This window comes from Rhamphochromis longiceps, linkage group LG22 (assembly GCF_057381845.1).
Source record: "Rhamphochromis longiceps isolate RC_006_pf linkage group LG22, R_longiceps_female_GT1.1, whole genome shotgun sequence".
Classification (NCBI taxonomy): domain Eukaryota; kingdom Metazoa; phylum Chordata; class Actinopteri; order Cichliformes; family Cichlidae; genus Rhamphochromis; species Rhamphochromis longiceps.
In genome coordinates this window covers 7,768,574-7,791,745 of record NC_140577.1, presented here as the reverse complement: position 1 = coordinate 7,791,745, position 23,172 = coordinate 7,768,574, and the positions used below count along the sequence as shown (strand labels likewise).

The window sequence follows — 23,172 nt, the reverse complement described above, 5'->3', positions numbered from 1 at the left end:
CTCTCCGTACTGCCAGGGTAACCATAGCAACGGCAGTACGCTGTCAGACTGGCAACATAAACGGAGAGAAGAAGAGGAGAGGTGATTGTTAAAAAGCTACATAAGTTCAGGCTGAGCATCGTTAGCACGTTTGTTCGAAAACAAAAACAGCAGGTATTAAAAAAGGAGAATGTTTATTTTTTTTAAAATTTTAGCCTTTAAAAACTGAAGCTAGAAAGCGGTTCTAAATTTACAAATGGATTCGGGAAAAGTTGTGCACAGAAGAAAGCCGGGGATCCCTGTAATTGGTTTGAAAGCATCCCAGAAGAGCCACCGCCATCAGGAGGTGAGCAGTTTGGAAATGTCTCCACCGGGAAAGTAAATGACATTGTTAGAGTGTGATAACGCCTGATTTACAGGTATTTAAAGCATCAACAGCTGAACACAATAGTGTTGCTGTTAAATTGTTTCTAACTTTTCTGAGCATTTCAGAAATTGCAAATTATATCCCAGCCTAAACTATAACCTAAATTCCTCTCCAGGTTAATGCTAAAAGTCTCGATCTCAGTAAGGTGATTTGTCTTCTTGAAGATCCTTTGACAGTAAGTTAAAAACCTGAATGCCAGTCCTCTTTTTTCTGCTATTGTATTACACATATAGTGCATTTAATCCCCCTATTTTTACTAAAGACTAACTTGAAGGAAAGGCACCTTTTTGTTCTGAAGAAACTACTGAAGAAAAGCCAAATTGGCTTTGTATCCTTTCGGTTTTTTTCTCATATTGTAGACTGTCTTTCTAAGAAATCCCTCTCATGCGTCACACAGCGCAGCAGATTGTCAAATTTTCCTCATTATGGTCCCCTGCTGCAGTGATGGAAATAGATCTGCTCTCATACCATGTAAACACAAAACCAAACATTGGTCCCAAGGCTCTAATTTATCACAGCATCACTCTTTCTGTCAGCATTTTCTGTGTTCAGAAATAGGCTCAGTTATCACAATGACCCATCACCTCCCCTCCCTTATCGGGATTTAGCTCTGCATGAGTGAACAATCTGCCAAAAACTTCTTTAACTGTCTGAAGCTTTTAAAAGAACTGACAGCCATCGCAAAAATACTCAACATCTGCGCAGAGAAGGTGACAGATCACCCCGAATATGTGTCCATTCTGTGTGAAGCTCTTACAATTTGTAGGTAAGAAACCCTTTCAAGCAAACAGCTCATATTTTATCTCACAAGATGATCTGATCATCAGAGTGCTGCTGTCTTTCGTCTCAGGCTTCCCTTTCTGAAGGAGAAGACATCTGACGAGCTGCACTACGCTCAGGATGTCACAGAGTTTCTCTCTCATATGGGTAATAAAGGGCTCGCAGATTGGCCAGTCACTGCTGCTTTAAATACATATATATACAGGTGCAAATTATGTTGTTGGGTTTTTTTAAAACAAAAAGACAGAAAGTAACATTATTTGATCGTAGAGTGTTAAAAATTCAAAACAGGAACAAAATTGTGAAACATTTCATAATTCCAGCTTCTAATTTTGAAACATTTTTATTATTTTAGTTGGTTTTTAATGGTCTTGTTTGCAATACATGATCACATTTTTACAAACCTAATGATCGAAAGATTTCTGCTATGGCATGTTAACCTTACATGCTGCATGACATTCAAAACAAGCTAGCTCCCTCTAAAGATGTGAATTTTTAAAAACAACTCAGAAATATAGATTATTAAATTTTAAGAAATGTTTAATCATTTGAAGTTTTTGTTCTTCAGATGAGAATGACGACATGGAGCGCTTCTGAGTTGTGTTTCTCTTGGCAGGGTGTCTGATGAGAGTGTCTGATGCCGAAGTGAGGCAGCTCATATTTGAATGCGTGAAATCATTCTACAGCTCTGTGGCTCCCAAACAGATGCTCGATGGTACGGATGGTACCACACGAAAGCCTCGGACTTTCCCTTCTAACAACCGATTTTCTAGACTTTCACTAAGTGAGGCTCTGTCATGGCGTCTGTGGTGGCATGCTTGTGCTTTTCTTTGTCCTTTGTGTTTCTTCTCTTTTCTTTTCATTTGTTTTCTTCATGTTTTCTTTATTAGAATTGGTTAGATTTCATATAGATATGTACATGAGCTTACAGCCGTACCCAGTGTCCTATGAGGCTGTTCAGGATTAAGAGATAAAGTTTTTGAACACATTATAGCACAAGTTGAATAGATCATAAAATCTGTCAAATATGAGGCTGAAATAAGGATTGGTAAGTTATTTTTCTGATAATTTAAAAGAGTGTTTTGGGTAGACTTTCAAGAGGCATATCGCCAGTGTGAAGTAGGTGGCTGGTCAGTACAAGGGCTCATTTTTACTTATATATTTTGTTGTTAGTTTAGTCTTTATTAAAGTAATTGACCATCATTTGTTCCAGAAACTCATGTTTAGTGCGACTCTAATTTTTATTTTCATCTGAATCTAATTTGTGGGGGTTTTTTTCTGACCATGGCATGACTTTTTTTAATGTTGATTCCTCTTTAGTTATTAGTGTAATTGTCTTGTTCCTTAAAGTGGACAATTTAATTTCTTAATTTCTGTTTTATGCACACTTTTAGAATTTTTAATGATTTTTTTAAAAATATTTTTATTACTTTTGCAACAACATACAAAGGTAGTTTCCAATAATATGCTGTTGTAATAGAAACCCTTTTCCCCCACCCTCACCTCCCACTCTGCTCTCTTCCGAACAAAGAAAAAAGAACAAGCTCACATGAAATATATATACAATTGTACAATATGTGGCATTTATACATAATTCAAGGGGGAAAAAAGAAGAAAATATAATCAATAAGAATATTTAATGATTATTTTTAACATTTCAAAGTTTTGGGTAATGAGGAGATTGTATGAAAAATTAATCCATGTTTGACAAAAGCCTTTTTTTCATCTCCTGGCTCTGTAAAGGCTGATAACTCTAATATGTTCATCTAAGTTGCACAACTCTGCATATAAGCATAGAAGCACCACCTGCTTCTGTTTGTGAGGGTCAGCCAATCAGGATGAGGTTGGGGTAAGAGGAAAAGGGCTAAAATTACTTGTTTTAAACAGAAGCTGATGTGAGGGATTGCGCTATGGCTGAAATCACCTTAATAAATCCACTTTAAATGGCTTATAATGATCTCTTAGCTTGTTTCTTCCCTGATGTTGAACCTGGCATTTAAACATTTATAGTTGTATTTAATAATGTTTCTGCTCTGTTTCCTCAGGCCTCCAGCCGACCTCTCCAGGCTACAGGCTGCAGCTGCTGGAGCGCAGTGAGCTGGCTCAGACACTTCTCCTCTCCATGGCCACTCTCGAAAACCAGCCCACCATCAAACTGCAACTCCTTCACATCCTTCAGATCCTCTCCAGCTGCTCTGGTCAGTCATTTATTTCAATGCAGAGCCAGTGAGGGAGGGAAGGGGAGGAGCAGATGACCTCCTTCATTGGAGAACGTAGCCAGCTCTCAAGAACATAAATCAGACTTTCGGACAATGATGATTTTAAGTGTCCTTAAAATAACTGGGTTATTTACTGGGTTACACACGTCTATGTTTCACTTTACAACCACAGATATGAACTGTTCGTCAATACTCCACGCACGAGGAGCAGAGACGGTATGTCTCCACATGAACGACCACGATCCGTCCGGCCAGGTCCTGTTCCGTTCTTCCGAAATCCTCTGGAACCTGCTGGAGAGGGGCAACAAGGAGGTGGTCACCGCTCAGCTCGGCACCCTGGAGTGTGTCCTGTACGCGTGTCCTCCTCATTTAAGATGCTTTTAAATGTGCACGATGTGCCTGATGGATGTAGAATCTTTTAAATGAGGCAGCATAAGGGAAAATTCCTTGGAGTTTACTTCACAAAAATTTCAAGATTTTAAGTACAATGTTTTTCTAATCTATTAAATGCCTCGAACAATCAACACACCTTTAAAAGACTAGGGAAGAAATACAGAACTACAATGAAATAAACATAACAAATACATCATTCTTTTGTTGTGTGTAATGATTTTACATAATTGAAATGCCTGCAGCTCTGATTTTAGCCAAACCATCATTTTTAATGGAAAAGTTTAATTATTTGTAATTCATCTGATTTCTGTTGGTTGTGTGTTCCTTATGTGGCAGGCCTTTGTGCTGTCATTTATCCTTTGATAGCTGACTTTTGGCTTTATTTGTTCCTCAGCTCTCTGAAAGAAGCATTTTTTCACCTGCTGAACACCGGCTCTGGACATTCAGACCTCCAACTCAGAAACGATCTGCTCGTGATCACAACTCTCATTGCAGAAAGTCCAGGCTCACAGCTTATTGTGAGTACAGGACAGTTTAATGAATAGTAATTTGTTACTTTTTTTCACCCACCGGGTGTTTTTATGAATTTCTTTAATAATTTGAGGTGTTTCTAATTTTCAGGAGAGTTCATTTGCCAAACAGCTTGTGGTTTTCAGCACATTTCCAGAGCGTGAGGGCACTCGATCCTTTAAATGTTACACTTTTTTACAAATGACTTCATTATTCATGAATACAGTAGCATCTTTTATGAAAATAAAACTGCTTATTTTATTTATGTTTTAGTGAAAAGTCACAACCCTTTGATCCGCAACCTGAAGCTCAGCTATAGTAACGAAGACTTGAAAATGAAGAAGTTGCTGTTGAATCTGCTGGTTGTTATGTCGAGGGACTTGGCTGCCCTGCAGGTCAGTCACACGCTCACCCAGTTATTGTTTAAGTTTGGATAACCTGTGTGATGACTCAGTTTTCTTCTCTCAGCTTTATAAAGAAGAACGTGTTGTTCTGGCTCTGCTGGCGCTCATGAAGCCGCCTGTCGCCTCCTCGTCTGAGTGTCAGTCGGGGTCACGACACTGGTCCGCTGCGCAAAAGGAGGAGCTCCAGCTGCAGGCGCTGGCCACCCTCGCCACCATCGGGCCGCTCATGTTGGAGGAGTACATTTCCTGTGAGGGGAGTACCTGTCTGCTACTCCTGCTGGACTGGTGTGTTGGGCCAGGTTAGGAAACACAAGAAAAACAAGACCAAGCAGAATCTGTACTGTATCTGAAAGGTTAAAGGTCAAGGGAATTGCAGTGTCCTATCAGAGTGTATTTGAGCCAAACACAAAGTCACTTATACACTTACTTTTTGTCATGACCATGATTTGCTACGCAACGGACATTTAAACAGCTTTTATCTCTTACACTTTATCATACTCTTCTTTTGTCTCTTAAAGGTTATTTTTTAATGCAACTGATAGTTTAACTAGTTTCACAGCTTACAAAATACCTCATAATCACACCCCCAAATCTAACCAAAAATAGCTCTTAAATAATACACATTTCAACTCCTCTCACATGCTTTTGACTTTTAATGAAGTATGTAATCCATGTAATACACACCTCATTAAATAAAGTCCAATGAAACATTTTCATTTGAATTTTTAATCAGGTTTTCTTTATCTGTATTTAGGAAATGGGTAAAACACTTGTTATATTTTAGATAATATCTATGCAGAAATATTCAAAGGAGCTTGCAAAGAAAATATATGCAGAAATATACAAAATCTTAAAGGGTTCGCAAACTTTTTCACAAACTGAACAATCAGTCAGTAACTATATTCTCTCCTTTATTTCAGATTCTTACTTTGGCCAGGGTCACAGCTTCCACGCCACCGGAGGCAGAGGCGGTAAGAAGGCACAGACGCGGCACTGTATCAGAGTGCTGAGATCGGTGACTTCTCTGGGTGAAGAGTCTGTAAACCAGGACCTCTGTGATCAGGGAATCATCAACCAGCTTCTGGGTGACTGGACTGGACACATGACACATGCTCAATATCAACATTTACTGTTGATGAATTCAGTAGAGTCAAAGCTGTCGTGTTTCCTCAGGGATTCTCATGCAGATAGACGCGGGTCCTGATGAAGATGATGTCGTCGCTCTGGAGATAAAGTCGGATATTCAGGTGATCCTTTCAACGCTGTGTGAGACCGACATGCACAGAAAGGTAAAGCTCATATTGCTAACTTAATAAAAGCGCTTAGAACTGGCTAGTTGGATATCTGGTGAGTCTGTGTTTGTTTGCTGCCTGTTCTGTTTCATAGGAACTGTTTGGCTCAGAGGGAGTTGAGATGGCGGTTCATTTTCTGAAAAAAGGCTCCGACAAGTTTTACAGCGGCCTCGGACACAACAAGCTCGTGCTCTCCACAGTGGACTGTGTGTGGTCAGTGAACTGCAGCACACTTTAATAGATTAACTGCTGTATTTATTCATACTTGTACAGTCATTTACATTTGCCAGATCCAGGCTAGAGTAATATGAGAAACCAGAAGTGTAACTCTGTTAGCCAGATGTATGATGATGTCTTTGTTAGGCATAATTTAATTGTATAATATAGTTTCTGTATTGGAGCAGATGAAAAACTCACTTCGATTTAATGGCATAACTGCCTTAGCGGACAAATGGGACTTGCTCAGTTTACATAATATGAATGCAGTTCAGCTCAGAGGCATTTAACCTCTTAAATCTGGGGCCTTTTGCTGATAAGTATTTTATTTTCAATTTTATTTTCGTTTTTCTGAAGGTTTATGCAGTAAACTAGTCATAATGAACATTAATCAGTACGACTTACAGTGAGCTTGGGAGTAGAGCAGGGCGATATGGCCAAAAATATTTATCACGATATATATTTGAAAATTTGCGATAACGATATAACCAACGATATAATTGATGCGAGACAAAATACAACTCCACAACATTACTAGCGCAAAAAAACAATCTTCCATTTATTTTCACTTAAACAAGAAGCTGGTTTTTATGTACATTAAAGCTTTATAAAAATGTAACAGTGCAAATGCAAATTCCTTGCTGAAAGTTTAACCAAAAGGCATTTCCAGTAGAAATGGGCTGACACATCCTGAGCATAACCATGTATAATATCCACTGAAGTTAAAAAGAGGTGCTTTGCAACATTAAACTGCAGTGTGCAGTACGTATTTTTCGGACCATAAGGTGCACAGGATTATAAGGCACATTAAGCGAAACAAAGCAGTCAGATAAATCAAACTTTATTAAACTCATTCTTCTTGCTTCCTCCACTTCTGTACCATTGATTCATTAATGGTGAATTCTCTGGCAGCTGCTCTATTCCCATGTTGTTGCAGTATATTAATGACTAACCTCGTATTGTGGATGGATTATCTCAGTTGTTCTCCTGACTGAAGTTTGGTCCGTTTACAGCATCCTGCCATGCGATTGCATTTGTCTCTAACTATCAGGAACTTTAACGTTAACTTTTATAAGTGGAAAAGTGTTAGTGTTCGTCCTCCAGCTTCACTGTTTATGTTATGCTAACATAGCTGTGTCGCTAGCGATCACGTAGCACATCATTATATACCAGCTAGCCCAACTTCAGTAACCCTACAAACGTCACTGCTGTTTAGTTTCCTGTCTTCATTTATGTTGGAAGTGATAGCAGAGCTGTACGTTTGATTTTTTTCAGAAATCTCTCAGTCAGAACATGCAATATCATGCTTAGGTAACTAGCGAAACTAGCGAGCTAACTTCCGCTAGCTTCCTGCTAACTTCTAACTCCGTTAAATGTAATAACTTTTGTTTTCATGGATGCCTGGAAGTTAAACTTTATAGTTACACCTGGTAAAGCAGCAATGCTGATCGTTTTATTAAAGATGAAAGAATTTATACAGTTTTTAACTCTAAGTGATGCTGCAGTGTTGTTTGACCTGAAGCATACGGAGTTTAGGACCCAGATTACTCCCAGATTTAAGAGCATCTTAGTCCGACAAATATGACAATAACAACGGCCGCTTGCATGTTCTGCAAAAAAATGTGCTTTGTTGTGTATCTGACGGACAAACACCAAACCAGTTCCACATCACGGAAGTTGCACCATTTTTACAAACCAATTCTGGTTCATCTGTTTCACTCAACAATCGGCCATGTGCGTATGAAAACAAAGGCACTGCGCATGCGCGTTTTACTCCCATTCTATCGCGATATTTCATTTTCCTATCGTTGCCTAACATTATACCGGTATTATCGTGAACGGTATAATATGGCCCAGCCCTACTTGGGAGTGGCTGCAATCACGGCACTGTAAGAAGGTGACAGATGTACTATGGTTGTTCGCCTTCCTTGACTCCTCACTCTAACCAGTGTTGCTCCCTGCCCAGGATGTGCACTTCCTCATAAATGAAAGATTGGCCACTGGCCTGCAGGTTCAATAGACTGCAGAGTCCCACCCCAAGGAAGCATGTCTTCTGTGTGTTTAGCGAGAGGTTTTTTGGTTTCCCTGATGCATGATAAACAGCAGTCCTCCTGGCACTTAATGACGTACACTATATTATTCTGTTTACTCCGAGAGACCTGGGGTCCTTGGAGTGGACCATTTTTTGGCGAAAGTGACAGAGATGCTGTGTTTTTCAAAAAGCCTGTCTCAGCTGTTCACATAAGGCAGGGGTATCCAACTCCAGGCCTTAAGGGCCGGTGTCCTGCAGGTTTTAGATCTCACTCTGGGTTAACACACCTGAATCAAATGATTATTTCATTACCAGGCCTCTGGAGAACTTCAAGACATGTTGAGGAGGTAATTTTGTCATTTAAATCAGCTGTGTTGGATCAAACACATCTAAAACCTGCAGGACACCGGCCCTCGAGGCCTGGAGTTGGACACCCCTGACATGAGGGATCACCAACAGTTTTTATGCAGGCAGTGATTAACCTTCTGGATCCTGGAGGATCCTGGAGGGGGGGGGACTGTGCTCTGAGGAGATGGTGCTGTAGCGTTCTAATAATACCCAATTTGTGCTCCAGAGACTGGTGAGAGTTATACCTTAAATACTGGGCTGTAAGCATTGGTTTATGGTACACATGAACTTTCAAAAGTCTCTCTATTACTCACAGTAATTTGTCGTTTTACTGTCCTATTTCATATCCTCCCTGGTGAATTCGATGTGTTTGTCCACAGAACGTGAGTGAATTGTGGTCCATATGAACAGAATCAACTTTCTGGGAAACATTATTTACTACTTTCTACAATATTACCTACATTTAATCATAGTTTTATCCATAGGCTATGGTGTAGTAACAGATATGACCATCAGCATGAAGAGGGTCAGTGAATTTTAACCTAATCTGGAGAAATATTTGATGTCTACCCCATTAGAAATAAAAGTACAGAATCTCGAGATCTGTTATAATGACCTCGAGTTCAGGTCATCATAACACTTGTTATACGGGTCTGATCTTGATTTTTCAGTTCTGTTATGGACCTGCGAGCAGCTCAACAAGCACATTTTTTGTTGCAATTACAAGCCAACTATCAGGGGTCTATTTTTTGTCTCCTACAGCTGAGAAAGTTTCTGTCTGTGCGCCTTTTCTCCCATCAGGTCGTGTGTCGTAGGCTGCTACACCACAGAAGATTACTTTCTGGTTAAAGACGGGGTGTTTCTTCTCCTCAACTTACTCAGTGTGAGTAAAAGTTTCCTGAATTTACTGTCGAGGCTATAAAAGTTTCCTTTTTTCTTCCTGTATTTTGTGATTAAAAATAGGATCTCAGCTGCTCTGTGTTAAAGCTAGTTCATACAAGGCAGCGTTCACAGGTAATATAAACGTCCTTTTCTCCTGCAGACAAGCCCCAGGTGTGTGCACGGTGTCGTCCTCGCCACCCTGTTAGAGTTATGTGACAACCCGAACACGGTGCCGTACATTCTGACGTGGAGGGACGGCAACGGACAGACGGCTCCGAGACTCCTGCTGCAGCTGTGGAGAGAGGAAGAGGAGGAGCTAGGAGTTCCTCGAAATCAACATGGAAGCATCGCAGGTCGGTCTGCGATGCTTCCATGTTGATTCAGATCATCGCACTGAGAACAGATTTCACCTTTTTCTTTCAATTAGATATCAAATCGAAATAAAGAACTTTATGTTTTTTAGATTTCTGCTGCACTAACAGGTAAATGTTTCTACTAAACTGCTGATGCAATTTTTTTTTTTTTTTAAAGTATCCTGTTAGTCTGTAATGTTGTTTTGGGGTCTTTTACGGGCGCCTCTGCTTTGTCCTCCACTGTCTGTGTTGGACTTCGACACACACAGCATTATTTCTTTTCCCAACCTGGATTTTATAAACATCTGATTTTTATCTGACATTTTTATGTAACGATAACGTTCTGTACCACTGAGCCAACCAGATGCAGGGAATGGTTAAATATAACTGGAAACAATGTAAATGAAAATACTTTTTTGTATGTTTTTGCATAGCTGATGGATTTTGTTTTTTCATCTCTCCGTCTCAGACAGAAGGTTTTAAAAGTTTTACATTTTGCCAGCAGGTAAAAATCAGATTTTAGGTCCTTTTGGCTCTGTAATCTCATATAGTTCTCTTTGTTATTTCTTTTATCTTGAAGATCCTCAGAGGCCCATCCACAGTCTTTTCCAGCTTGATGAAGCTCAGCTTTCATTTCCTGCTAATGTGCCGAGTGCTGCAGTATTGGAGATGTCAGAGAACCTGCGATCGAAGATTTACTCCGTCTTCTGCAAAATTGGTAACCAAACAAATTATTCAGTTTCATACTAAATGTAAAGTATTTATTAAGAAGATTTTGTAATTAGATTATTTGATTAGCCCAATTTCTTTGTAGCTCCTCCTATAGACCAGTTATACATATTTATTTATTTAGTATTTATTTTTATTAATAAAAAAATACCATTAAAACAAAATCCAGAAGGTTGTAAAACAAAAGGCTATTTTTACATGTTTCTTTTTGTAGTCTTTCAAATCATATTCAGTCTCAATTTGGCTTTTTTAAATGAAATTTATCACTTATTGATTGAAGATATTTTGAAGTTTTGAAATATCAGAGTAATAAAATGATATCATGATGTTCTGTTCAAAACATTCAGTTGTTGGGCACAGCTAATATTGTTATATTAAAAAGCAAACGGGAGTATTTGTGACTTTTTCCTTTTTCAGGGTTTCAGGATCTTCCTGGATTGTTGGGAAAAGATTATGTGACTCTGACCATCATCAGGAGATATCTAGACTTTAAGGTAAAAGTGAAGAGGAAATACTGTTGATGCTTCATATAATAGTTGCTCAGACTTACAATCTGTTCAAAGTTTGTTCAAACCTGAAATTAATATGAAGCTTTAGCTGTGAGTAGAGTAGAGATATTCAAAGTGAAAGTACAAAAGTCCTCGTTCAACAAAATACAGAGAGCGAGAACTCTGAGGGACCAACTTATTTTGTCTTACTGTGGCTGAACCAGCAGCTTAAGTTTTGGATACTCAGGCAGTGAAAGTCTGTCAGGAAAACAATCTATAAATAACCGTTAGTCACAGGGAGTAAAGACTTAAAGGAGTCTGGAGCTCTCTTAAAGGTTTCAGATGCAGAGGACATAAACCGAGATAAACATCAACATGTCTGTCTCTTGTGGTGCTGCAGGTCGGTGAGGTGTGGGATGAGATCAGCCGGGAACTGAGTCTGGAAGGCGGTAGGCCGATCAGCCCCGACCAGGAGGCTCTGAGCACCATCTGCAAGATCGCAGAGGACACGGCGAAGAGGATCGTGGAGGAACAAAACAGCATCCTGGAGCACCATCAGAAGGAGGACATCAGAGAAGAGAAACTCACATACACAGAGGTACGGAGTAAAGGAGTGGAAATAGCTTACATGAAAGTCAGCTTAAAATGTTTTTCTTTAACAAAAAACCCCAAAAAGACAAATTATATTACACAGATTGTTTTTTTTTTCTTCCTGAGCTACTATACAAATAATCAGATTTATTTTCACATGCATAATCAAACAAATTCACTCTTTTTTTTTCTTTCTTTTTTTGTATGTCTAGTAAAACGTTTTCATTGTATGTTTGACTAGAAGCAGAGATCCTCTGGGACAATTTGTTTTAGTTGGAGGAGATCAGGCTTTTGCTGTGACTGCTCCGAAACTGCCTTTACATATCAGGACCTCTCCAACACTGGATACATTTAAAACTCGTTTAAAGTCCCATTTTTACTCTATGGCTTTTAATAATGCTTATTAAAAGCCAAAGAGTAAAAATGTCATTATTTTGTCATTATTTTATTATTAATGATAAAATTCTTATTTTATTCTTATTTTTTTCTTATCTTTTATTTTACTTTCCTTTTAAATTTTATCTGATTATTTTATTGTTATTTTCTGGTCAACAGTTGTTGTTTTTAAAAGTGCTATATAAATAAAATTGATTTGATAGTAAAATGAATTCTGACTTTTTTCTGTCTTTATCGCAGATGAAGTCTCGCTGGAAGCAAAAGGAGTTCATGGCGAAGTCATGGGAGGATTATGTTTCCAGAACTTCAAACTATGAAGCCCTGAAGGTTTAAAGATTTTTAACTATAAATTCTATCCTAATAATAATAATAATAACAATAATAATATCTAGATTCTCAGTATAAGTAGTAAGTGTATATTTTTGTTATGCGCTTTGTATACAGGAAGTAAAAGCACAGAGGGAGAAGTACGCCGAATCATCCAGACCTAAACCAAAGCACGAGGACGCTGCTATCCGCCCTGCTGAGGTCTTTACACTTAACCTTTCGTGACTTTTACAGGTCACCCACTTAATTGATTAAAATACTTAAATCTCATATCTTATTTTCACAAAATGGAGCAAAGAAAAAAGTCTGTTTCAGGTATAGCTCATTTTCTGGTTCTGAGAATGAGCATTTTTAATGCATGTAATGAATTTCAGCTTAATTTGGAGTTTGTGGCTTAGAAAGCATCTCTGAAATTAGTTTTAATAGTAGATAAATCCTGACATTCAGGGGCCCAATAACATAAATGAAGAAGATGAATGAAAATATATAAGATGAGATTAGACGTACTTTATGTTACGGTTTGGAGGAGGACTCAAGCGCAGGACTCCAGTTCTGATGCTCACAAGAAGGATTTATTTACAATTCACCAGGTGTATATACAAGAAGGTGCGGGGGGTGCTATATACAGCTGAGTGAGGGAAGAAGGGGTCTCCAGGGAAGTCCAGGGGGAAAGCACGCGTTCTTCAAATCATCCACACACACGATCACAGGCTTACACTCCGACACTGCCACACGGGAATCACACGGGGGAAAATCCAGGAAGCTCTGTAGACAGGGAGACAGGGTTAAGTACGACGCACAAAGGAAAATACTCTTAACTAGACTTGCTGTAGCTTGACTTCACTAATTAATAACTTCAGTAGATCTTAACTCTGCACTAATAATGCACAAAGCACAAAATGATCATGAAGTCAGCTTAAATACGCAGGGGGTAAGAACAAATGGTGGTGAGGAATTGGTGTACCGGTAGTTATTATGCAAACTTTTAATATTTTAAGGTGATAACCAAATATAAATCTGAAGTTTTGGTGAAATGTGATGCCCTTCAGAATATGCTCTGTAAAGAGTTGTTAGATACAAAAGAGTTTCTTTATCTTTAATTCAGTTCTTTTCCTGTTATTTGTGAACAATGATCAAAATTTTAAAAATTGAGGAGCAACTCGCTGTAGTCTTGACGTTCTGTTTCGGTGTGTTTCAGCATTTCATCGGACACGTCGTTGGAGTGGAGAGCACGGACGCTCAGGGTCCGGCAGGAGTGAAGGTGACGCTGGTAAGAACGCCGGTCAGAGCCCCAAGTCAGGACAAAGGAGAACCAACAACACCAAACCCAGACTACTTCAGCACGGCGTCTTCTGCAGACTGACGTTACCGAAGTCACTCTTAATACAAGGCATTCACATTGTCATGTCACAGCATTTATTGTGCTGTATGCTCATAAAATTAAACTGCATTAATGTAAAGACTGCATTAAGGTGTTTTACAGGAATTGTCAAGATACATGAGTAGAGCAGAGGGGTCAGAAAGTTCATTACAACTTAAAGTGAACTTTACTAGTTTAAAGCAGTCCAAAATAACTGAGTCCAATCGGCAAGAAGATACATACGGTTTTTTTTTTTAAACGGGGGGAAAAAAGGGCAGTGAAGGAGTGACTCAGTGCAAACAACCCACACTAAAAAAATAATATTATAATACTCAAAAATGCAGACTTTAAGTAAGTTAATTATGCAAGGTTTTTTTTGTAATTTTGTTACAAAGTGAAATGTTAAACATTAAACTTAATGGTTAAATGAAATTTACTTAATTGGTGTGCATTCAGTTTATACCAAGCATGTTTACCTTATTGATTAATAATTTGAATAATTTGCATTTTACTCACAGTTATTGCTTCATATTTATGAGGACAAGTACTATTGTTTTGAGTGCAAGGTGTAATTCTAGACAGAGTGATGATTAGGGATTAGACACAGGTGGAGACTCAAAACTCCAGAGCAAAACAGAAGGAAAATGAAGAGAAAACAACCTAAAGGTATGGAAGTTTGTATCCACCATCTAAAAAACACAATTTGGGGTTGTTAACTTAAAAAGAAAATAGCTTAAAATTGTACCTTTGCTCTGCCTGGCAAAATGTTTTTTTCTTTTTCTGTTGCAGAAACAAGCTTGCATAAAAAAGACACGTACTAAACACAGAGACAAGAAAACTCACATTAAACATGAACCCAACAGCATTAACACAGAGACGAGAACAGATTGGGACAATCTAAACTCAAAATAGGAACCGAAGCAAAATACAGACCAAGATCTAAAAACTAAGGCTAGAACAAGAAAACCAACTTGTCAGGAAGAGAAAACAAGAAAGATAAAAGAAAAATAATTCAAGAAAGCTGCTTATAGTGTTTACATTTCTGGTTCCTGTGGCTCTCGAGGGATGCAGCAGATGCAGACGTGAGGTCACTCCATGTGTACAATCAACACCTTGTAGTCTAGCCCACCACCCCAGCCCTTTATACAGGCACACACACAGTCTCTGTCCTTTCAGACAATGTTACACTGGCTTACTTTAATTTCCTGAAGACTTATCTGAGCCATAACCAGACTATTATATTTTTATTTATTTACATATTTTTCAAGTCCTCTCAGTGTGACTGTGAGAAGCAGTAACTTGGCTTTCCTTTGGAGCTAACATGACTTATTTCGGTGCACAGAGCATTCATGTACAATCTGTTTTAAATTCAAATTGTACTTTTTTTCCAAATAATTATGGTTTTTGCATCAAAACTAATAAAGTAATTAGATTTATTAACAATAATCTTTAAATCGTTAAAAATAAAATTCTAATGTTTTGGTATGTTTTCATCCTGCATTTATGTAACCACTCCTGCACCACGAACAAAGAGAGCCTGAACAATCAATGTGGCCTCATAGACTCCGCTGCATTATGTAACATCACTTTACCTTTAAACATAATAAGCCCACAGTGTAATTACATCCACTCGAGGTTAACGCTCTCATTAAATGCTGCAGTTTTTTTGGCTGTAAAAATTAAACTTTTTACTGCTGGGTTGTTAAAAAGTATTTTCTCTTTTATGGGTTACATAAGTGACTGCAGTGCATTAACACACATGTTCCTTCAAGCGTGCAACATGCTGCACAGAGCGACCTCTTCTTCTTCTCCTCCTCTCTCCGCTCTCACCCGTTTCACTGGCTGGATGGCCAAATCACCCCTGACAGGCCGGAGCTTTTCATGCGGCGCTGCGAGTGTTTGTGTGGCACACTGTACAAAAGAGCAGGGACACACAGGACCCTCTTCAGCACGTCAGGCTGCCCCCTGTTTGCTCAGACTGCCGAGGGGCTTCACGGGGCCGGAGGTCCGTCTGCCGTCGATGAAGGCACGTCTGGATCCCAACTGGATGCTCATCAACTCCACGAGGACCTCCTAACTTCAAACTGTGAGGCTGATATGTTTTACCTGAAGGCTGATGACGCTGTGGAGACACCAACAATAAATGGCTTATAACACATTATAATGAAGCTGTTAAAGTGATAAAGTAAAAGTTTATATAATTACAGCTTTTACTGTCATCAGTTAGCTTCTGCTTAAGGCAAATACGTCCAAAAACATTTTAAAATGTGTTATAAACTGTTTATTAAAGGGTCACACAGTGTAAGCCTTAGAAATACTAAACAAGAAGACTTAAAATAAGGTATTGATATTAATAAAAAATTAATATCCTCAAACATTTCCTTGCTTTAGTGGCTTTGAAACTGAGATGTGACAAAACTTATGTCAGGCTGTGATATCAGTTTGAATTACCTCAATATGACTAAACTAGTTGGGTTAAAGACAGTTTTATGTTGTCTGCAACGTATTAGGTTTGTTACAATGAATAGCTCAAAATAAAATTTAAGTGTTCATTTCTCCACAGAGATTTACTTCTCTTGAGTATGGTTTAAATATGTATCTATTAAAAACATCCTCAAATAAACCAGGCAGTTCAAAGTGAGGCAGAAATCTGTTTTTAAAGTCACTGATTTCCATCAAGAAGATTAAGTTCTCCTTGAGATAAATTGGAGGGTGTCACAGCAGGATAAATGAGATGTGGAAGAAAAATGTGTCTTTTCCCTTTATTTTTCTGTGAAATGCATCTAATTATATATTTTTGGGCTTTTCCCGTCAAACAGTGAAGGCGTCCAAAGCAACCATAATATATTCAGCCAGTTTGCCAGACACTGAGTGAGCCTAGTCCTAAATTAAAAGAAAATTTCACAGAAGATCACCTCTGAAAATTGTTTTAAATCTAAGTCCATGTCTGGGAAACTGAGCCATACTGTCTGCATAAATCTCATCTAACAATGCTCACTTAATGAAAACAGTAAGAGGGATGGGAGTTTTCCTCTCCTGCAGGAAGCTCCTCTCCCGTCGGAGAAACTGAGGCAGCAGGAATGATGATCAGACTGGGAAGACTGACACCGGGATACTTCCGCCTCCTCCAGGTTTGTGACTCTTAATTCCTGATTACATCCATGTTTCATCATTAAGTGGTTCTTCATCAGTAAACGTGTGTGCACAGAAAAGTCTTCTAGCTGTTGTTATCATAAAGCAAATCTGAGTCTGAATGAATAATTTATGGTTTCTATACATTTTTAATAGCGATACTTTAGACTATGACAAACAGCAGCAGTGGACAGGATGTTCAGAAAGCTCCATCTCTGGAGGGTTTATGTTATATAAGCTGTTCAGACTCCAGCAACAGAAAAATAACTGATGCTGTCGTCCTGCTCAGTTCTCAAAAGTACCAAAAATGGTGGTGAGGTAGGTGAGTAGATTTAATGTTTACCTTCATAAAAAATGAGTGACTTCTTCTTTAGCCTTTACTTTATATCAATTTGATCTTTAATCGCTCACAGATCAAAGACAGATCAGTGGTTTTAGGAAAAGTTTTCCCTCCATTGGCCCATCGGGCGATTAAATCACACTTTTTGTGTCTAATTTAATTCCTTCATATACTGTTAATTTAAGCTATATTAAAGTAGTTGAAAAAAACTGCAGTGAAGCAGGTTGTGTCTGGTGGTAAGGAGGTAGGTCTGTCACGCCTAAAGGGTGGAGTTATGCGGACTCCTGGGCGTGTCCAACAGATGCACAGATGACAGGTTATGATGTTTGCTACTGTAGTGAAGTTGGAAAGGGTTTAAAACTTGTTACTTTAACAATGATTAGATTTTATTAATCCACTCTGAAAATAAAAAAATGGAAAACTAACTGAAGACATGCAGAAGAGACAGTGAGGCAAAGGACTGCGGGGTGAGACGGCGCTGTGTATACACAGAAATGCAATCGGGGATGTGAACACAGCAGTGAAAAACAAGAAGTAGGTGCAGACAATCAGCACAATCACAGGGGAGGACGTAAAATGTATTACGAGTCACGGAAGATGACTTATAAAGTAGAACAGGAAGTAAGCAATCATAACCAAATAGTGAAACACAAACGTAAACTTAATATGAGGAAAAAATCTGAGCAAACTAATAAACTCTGATATATACAGTAACTCGAAGAAAGACCTCAAGACTGAAAAGACTAAAGAAATACAGAATGACAATGTAAAGAAACAAACTAAGATCCAGTTAGAGGGTATTTATTAATAATAAACGAGAAATAGTGCTGGTCCACGGGGAGATGGAGTCGGTTATGGAGGGTGCGTGAGGACTGATTCGAGATCACGATTTGGTCATTTGTGTTGGTTATTTTTACATTAGTGAAATGTTACCAGGAAAATAAAGGGATCAGGATTCATTTGTGTTCTTTATGCCCACACATTTTTATTACCGTTATTAGTGCTGTTTTGTCAAAGCAAGCATTTGTGCCCTGACACACATTGATGAGATGAATCTGTCACTTCCAACTCATCATCATCAGTGGTAAAAGGGTTAATTTTACCCCAAACCATGACCTTTCCTAAACCCAACCAAAGAAGTTATATATGATGTAAGCATCACATTTATCGTCCCGGTTATCAGTCTCATTTAAGGTGTGGAAATTAAAGCACCTTCTGGGGCCTTTCCTTTGTTTTATTGAATTTAACTTTATTGGACAGCGTGAACATTTAAAGCTGTCATCAGCCAGATGAATTATTACCCAAGTGGAGCATTCACTGAAAGCTTTAGTGTCTCACTATAGCAGTCCCTAGGTGACTGAAAGGAAAACACTCAGTGAGGAGTAAGAATATTTTAACAGCCTTTCTTCACCTGTGTGTCCACCTCGTCCACAGAGGCAGATGTCGGGTGAGGTCCAGATTCAGCCGCAGAGCAGCCTCATCGATCCTATCGCCATGACGATGGCCGCGGTGGGGATGGGAGTGTCTCTGTACAGCGCCAGGCGGATGTCAGAGAGAGTCCAGCTGAAGCAGCCAAACGCCTGAGAGATCTCACCTGTTCACCGGTTCAGTTTCTGCGGTTCATGCGACATGTCTTTGTGAACGTCAGAGAAAGTCAGCGGAGGAGGAGTGTGTTTATGTGTGTGGGTGTGTCTGTGTGGTGCTAGAAGGAAAATCTAAGTGTCCCCGAAGGAAAATGTGAGTCGGTCATCAGCATGTCGCATGTGTGAAGCTGTAGTTTGATAACCCTACGTGTTGTGTGCAGGATGTCTTTAAAAGGAGTGCGTATTAAATCAGAGATTTGTACTTTAATTCAGTTAATCATCAATTAACAAACAGCATTAGAGTTTAGTTTTAATTTAAAAATGTGTATAATACAGATGTAATTCAATTCAATTTTATTCATATAGAACCAAATCACAACAAGTCGCCTCAAGGTGCTTTTTATTGTCAGCTAAAAATCCTACAATAATACAAGGAAAACAGAGAAAAGCCCAACAATGATTAGACCCCCTATGTGCAAGTGCTTTGGTGACAGTGGGAAGGAAAAACTCCTTTTTAACAGGAAGAAACATCCAGCAAAACTAATGTAAGTTGAAAATCTTACAAAGTTATTTTATTCATTAATATTAGTCACAAACACACCCTTCCAGGCATTTCTGATAGTTTTTATATAAATTATTAAGCAGCATCACATCTGAGTATTTCTTCACTAATCACACTAAGCATCTTCGAAGCATCTTCGAACGACTTACTGAAGAAAATGTCTGTAAATGTAAGATGCTAACTCAGAGATATCTACACTTCTTTGTGCGTCTAATAAAAATGTTCACATTTTCTGAGCTCTGTGTGCAGACTAATGTTTTCAAACAGCAGACTGCAGTCCATTCAGGTGCTTCTCGGCTCAAGGACAACAAGCCTTTAAAGCTTAACAGGATCGCACCATTCTGTCCTGTAAAAGCAGACAGGACAGACACATCAGTCAGAATGTTTTCAAAGCGCTCTCTGGTTCTCAGGCTTCATCCATGTGGAAACGGTCTGAGGGGAAACGGATGCTGTCAGGCGACTGCACAGTCTGTATGGGGTGATTAATGTGACTGAAGCTCCAGCAGAGGAAGTGATTTTACTGCAAGGCGTGAATCGTGACATGAGTTTATTTTCAAATCGACTGATTCTTCGGTCTCACATGAGTTTGTCAAATGGTCCGGGATGTTGGGATGAACAGACTCCCTTTTCCGGTTCTCGCTTTGGGTGACGCTTTGAATCGGTTTTTTCCAATCAGGCCTGGGAGTGACTCAGAGCTGTAAAGGATGATACCCAGTAATAAATAGGGGAATTACAATATCACTGCTGATCTAGATGACCGAGCCCTCCTGTGGGTCACTGCATGGGACTTGTTTCTGTATCATATCAGCACATCTGCCTCCAGATGGACACCGAATAACACCCTGTCCTTTTCTGTGTCTCATTCCTGAACATAAAGACATACAAAACCATAAAATTGATGCTTCTAATATAGATCGAGATTATATTGAAAGAGCTTCTAGGAAATTTAGTTAGTGCCTGTTAACTGCATGGTGATCATGTTCATCTTAGAATTGACATTTCAACATCTCTGGTGTTCATAATTTTATTGTTTGACTTTCATTTGTGAGCACAGAGTGTAAATAAAAGTTGGATCTTTAGCCACCGAGGCTGTTTGTTTGTGAGGACAGAGTTGTGAACTGAGGAAGAGAAAACACAACTCTTGTGGTGTGAATCACAGAGCAGCTGTGCCCTGTTGTTTCCTTCTGATTGACTCTAATGGGACGACAAATTACAGAATGAACCACATGCTGTACTCAATAAGATAACTGAAGAGCAAACTGAGACCATGATCTCTTTATATTAACTGTGGTCATAAATCTTATGTTTGTTTGTGAGCAGGGCAAACGTCTGAGTCTGCAGACCCGCAGAATCTAAAATAATTAGGATGATATGTGTAGCCTTCACTCAGATTAAAAGATTCCTGTTTATTTACCTGTTCCCTCACTGACTTTACCTCGCTCTTGTCCTCCTTTACTCATCGTTGATTCTCTCATCTTCTTATTTTGAGTTAGTTTAACTTTATTTAGTTTAACTTTATTGATCCTAAAATAAGTGGGAAATGTAATCACTTATATTAATAGTCATAATTAATAATCCAGGTCCTGAAAGGTGTACGTAAGATGTGCATACTAACAATTTCCCTGTGCTACATCTCTCTGAAACTACTCGCCTTGCAGTGCCAGTGCAAGTCTCTGGGTGTTGCCACAGCTTAATTGCCAATTGTTTACACCTGTTGTGGTGTGGAAAAAGGCATGCCTGAGGTCAGCCACCCCACCTGGATTGTTGGGAATGCATGATGATATTTTGCCTCACCTGTGTAAGAACTGCCTAAAACTGATACGTGAGTATGAGCAAATGTCACTGGAGATGGCAGACTACAGGAACTACCCGAGTTTCAGCTTCAGATGCAGACAAACAAACGCAATCGATGTGTTTAAATCTAAAGCAGAACGGATTCAATGATTCAATGCAGATTCTGATGAGGAAGGTTTTCAACAGGTGATTGAATTCACTGAGAAGGCTCATCCAGCACATCATGAAGTCATAGCCTCCAGGGAGAAGTTTGATGTACTTCAACATACTATAAACCAGGACCTCGGCTGCAGGCAGAGCAATGTATGCCAGACTCGCACTGAGGATGTGGATGAGTGGGTGAAGAGTTTGTCTAATAACCAACTAAAACAGAGAAGAATAATTCTTGTGAAAGGTAGGTGTACAGTTTTATTAAACCCGACTGATGAGAAAATTATTCTGAAATAAGCCCTGAAAATAAGGTCCAGGTGGTGGCTGCAGGAAAAGGGTGGCACGATCTGAAGCAGATGGAGCAGGACGCTGCTACTGACTGGACCTCATGCAACAGATTATACCCAGGGAAGCTACAGCTATGGCTTACCACAAATCCACAAACTAGGGGTGACTTTAAATACCTTCTCCAGGAACAAAAGGCAGTACACAGCTGTTTCACACCTTAAGGTTCAAACTCCCTTGCTACCTACCAGAGTCCTCAAAGAGACAAAAGACTCTTCCTGTGGAGTTGCCTGCTTCCCCCAACTTCCTTACTAGACCCCCACCATTTGTCTTACTGTATGAGTGTGAGACATGTTAAAATCCAGTGGCACCAAGGTATCATACAATAAAATAATGTGATTAATACATAAGTAAAAGAAATTCCTATACATGCCCCTTCCTGATTTCTTATGTTTTAACATGTTTGTTACACTTACATGTTTACAATTTCAAACGTTAACACAGATGTTCAGAGTAAATACAGATTGTAGTTTTTTAAATGATGATTTCATTTAGTTTGGGGAAACAGCTCTCCAACTTTACCTCATGTAGAAAAAGTCATTTCCTTCTAAACCTAATAAGTGGTTTTGTCATCTAGCAAGAACTGCAATCAAGCATTTGCAATAACTAATAAAAAAAGCACTTGGGACAATTGTGTTGGTGACAGCTTTTGTTATAATATCAATAATATTTATATGAATATGGGATACTGTTACATGTTTGCACAGACTTTTGTGAAATATGGAGACACTCCTGGCATTATATGAGCAAAGTGAGACTCATTTTTTAGGGTTGGTGGAGATGAGTGTGAAGATCCAAACAATCCCTGTCAGTGATGGAAAAGCTTTGATGAAAATATTTGGTAAAAAGTTCACCAGCATGAAGGAAATGAAGTTTCACACTTTCCTTAGGAGGAGCCCAGCACGCCTGCTTAAAGAAAAGGAAGTGTGCCGATGTGGATGCTTGCAGCGACTGCTGTATAGAGGCCATCCTGCTACACATGAAACACATCAGAGTCACAATTGTTATTTTAGTCACGTGTTTGTTTATTATCCTTATTGTTTTATCTGGGACTGTTTGCAGACATCTCAGAGAGAGGAGACACCAGCATCTGAACAGAGACTCAAACCAGCAACCTGCAGCTCCCTGCTTGGCTGCTCCAGTTTTCTCCTCACTCATGTTGCCCACCAGTGATTTCTAGCTGCCCACCCACACAGCAGAAACTTTATTAATCCTTAAGGAAATTATGTGGGTTACAGTTGCGCCAGAGGGAGTGTTTGCCCATGGCGCCAAACAGGCTAGGACCACCACTGCTTGGCACTGTCTTCAATCTCCATATTTCATATCCAAAGACCAGCAATGCATGAAGAGAGGTTTGATCCTGGAGCAGCACCTGGCCAGTGGTTCAGGTATGTGGATGACACCTGGGAGAAAATGTTTACCTGGTCCAGATGAACAGAATAAACTTTCTAGCACATTAAGTCTTTTGCTTCCTTTTCAGAGTGGACAGCCTGTTAATTTGAACTGCATTCATTTAAAGTTGAACCTAAACATGGAAAGG

General features: G+C 39.1%; 1 protein-coding gene across 2 annotated transcripts; it reads left to right on the top strand.

Annotated features, from left to right (window-relative positions):
• The first annotated feature begins 47 nt into the window (after positions 1-47).
• On the top strand, positions 48-19,615 carry cfap69 (cilia and flagella associated protein 69). Of its 2 annotated transcripts, XM_085395771.1 has the most exons (25): positions 48-325; positions 522-581; positions 669-734; positions 1,063-1,172; positions 1,257-1,333; positions 1,803-1,901; positions 3,232-3,384; positions 3,578-3,755; positions 4,193-4,316; positions 4,420-4,468; positions 4,582-4,703; positions 4,777-5,011; positions 5,633-5,797; positions 5,886-6,001; positions 6,099-6,217; positions 9,402-9,483; positions 9,643-9,835; positions 10,416-10,553; positions 10,982-11,058; positions 11,453-11,650; positions 12,280-12,366; positions 12,484-12,567; positions 13,565-15,812; positions 16,769-16,857; positions 18,633-19,590. In XM_085395771.1, the coding sequence occupies exons 1-23, from the start codon at positions 236-238 to the stop codon at positions 13,727-13,729; spliced, it is 2,787 nt and encodes a 928-aa protein (XP_085251897.1). In that variant the 5' UTR covers positions 48-235; the 3' UTR covers positions 13,730-15,812; positions 16,769-16,857; positions 18,633-19,590. The 2 variants fall into 2 exon arrangements, with proteins under 2 accessions (XP_085251897.1, XP_085251896.1); XM_085395770.1 differs by having other exon boundaries at positions 13,565-16,857; positions 18,633-19,615.
• The last annotated feature ends 3,557 nt before the right edge of the window (positions 19,616-23,172 follow it).